General features: G+C 50.3%; 1 protein-coding gene across 1 annotated transcript; it reads right to left on the reverse strand.

Moving 5' to 3' along the window:
• Positions 1-698: 698 nt before the first annotated feature.
• LOC123125196 (polyadenylate-binding protein 1-A-like) lies at positions 699-1329 on the reverse strand. The gene has a single exon (XM_044545725.1). It carries the CDS (start codon positions 1283-1285, stop codon positions 818-820), a length of 468 nt encoding a protein of 155 aa, XP_044401660.1. The 5' UTR covers positions 1286-1329; the 3' UTR covers positions 699-817.

Here is a 1329-nt window from a genome sequence, read left to right on the forward strand (position 1 = left end):
GTTCGCCGATAAATACACAGCCGACCGTCGCCTGGGCTCGGCGCTCGCGCAGCAGCTCACCAGCTTGCAGCTGCCGGTCATACAATGCGATGACTACACACGACAAGTGGTGCGCCGAGTTTCTACCATGCCGAGACATCCCAGACGGGTGTTCTTAAAATGCACAAACGATGGGGTATGTGCTTGTTTTAATTCGGTTTTTCACCGGATTCGGTGCGGTGGCTCATTGATACTCATCTACGTGTGTAGGATGATGGATGCTCGTTTTGCTATTGGGAAAAAGAATACATCGGTTTATTGATAGCACGAAAATTAGTAGATGTACGTGCACTCGTTGCTAGAAATGAGTCTAAACATGATACTAGATGTGAGCAACATCTACTTCTTTAGAATCAAAGAAGAATGAAGTATGGAAGATCGAGAATCCGCAGATCAACAATGAAGGCATGGAGAAGATAGTAATCCAACTAGTGGGAGCAGTTATAGAAGTTAGATATCTTCTAAAATGTCTAATTATGGTTCTTGTTTTGTTTGGGGTTGCTCTTCTAGTAAATAATTGGTGAATTATTATGTAATTCAATGTCATTGAATGAAATAAAGAAGCAAAAAGATGTGTTTCGGTGGCCGAAATTGAAATGCAAACGAAAAAAAATACTCCGCTAAGTCCAGGGCATCGGTTAATTAGAGTTGGCCTAAAATAAGTATATAATGGAGTTCACACCCACCATTTGCATAACAAGATGTAGACAAACATCTAAACCTTTGATTGATCAAAATAGGGTCGTAATCACTGATTTCATAAAACGAGTACGAAGCTTTAGGCGCTGGGATAAAACCAGTCTATCCGCAAGCTATGGCCGTCAAAGCAATAGCAGTTGAGCTCGTCAATGGCCTTCTCGGCATCCTCCCGGCGCTCGAAGACCAGGCATGCGAAGCCCTTGCACACCGCGGGGGCGTCCATTGCGACGTGCCACATCCTCAGGGGCCCGAACCGGGCGAAGAGCTCCGCTATGCGAGCCGGGCGCGGGCAGTGCTCTGGCAGGTTGGTGACGCGCACGAAGCGGCGCAGGAACGCGCGGTGGCCGGACGGCACGTCCCTGTCGTCCCTCCAGGCGGCGAGCCTCGCCTTGCAGGGCACGTACCCGACGGAGGACACCAGGTAGTCGTAGGGGCAGGAGAACTCGCCGTGTTTCTCCCCCGCATCCTCTTCCCCGCAGATGCAGCACGACTCGGCGTTCGGGTCCTTCCAGAAGTTGATCGCCGCGGCGCGCGCGCTCGCGTCCATGTATGCAGCTTTTTTGGGCGCCGCAAAGTGGGGAACGAGCAAGA

This window comes from Triticum aestivum, chromosome 5D, assembly GCF_018294505.1.
Source record: "Triticum aestivum cultivar Chinese Spring chromosome 5D, IWGSC CS RefSeq v2.1, whole genome shotgun sequence".
Lineage (NCBI taxonomy): Eukaryota > Viridiplantae > Streptophyta > Magnoliopsida > Poales > Poaceae > Triticum > Triticum aestivum.

Bases quoted from the DNA above. Each gene is read 5' to 3' on its own strand.
- LOC123125196 (XM_044545725.1), bottom strand. From the start codon at position 1,285: ATGGACGCGAGCGCGCGCGCCGCGGCGATCAACTTCTGGAAGGACCCG.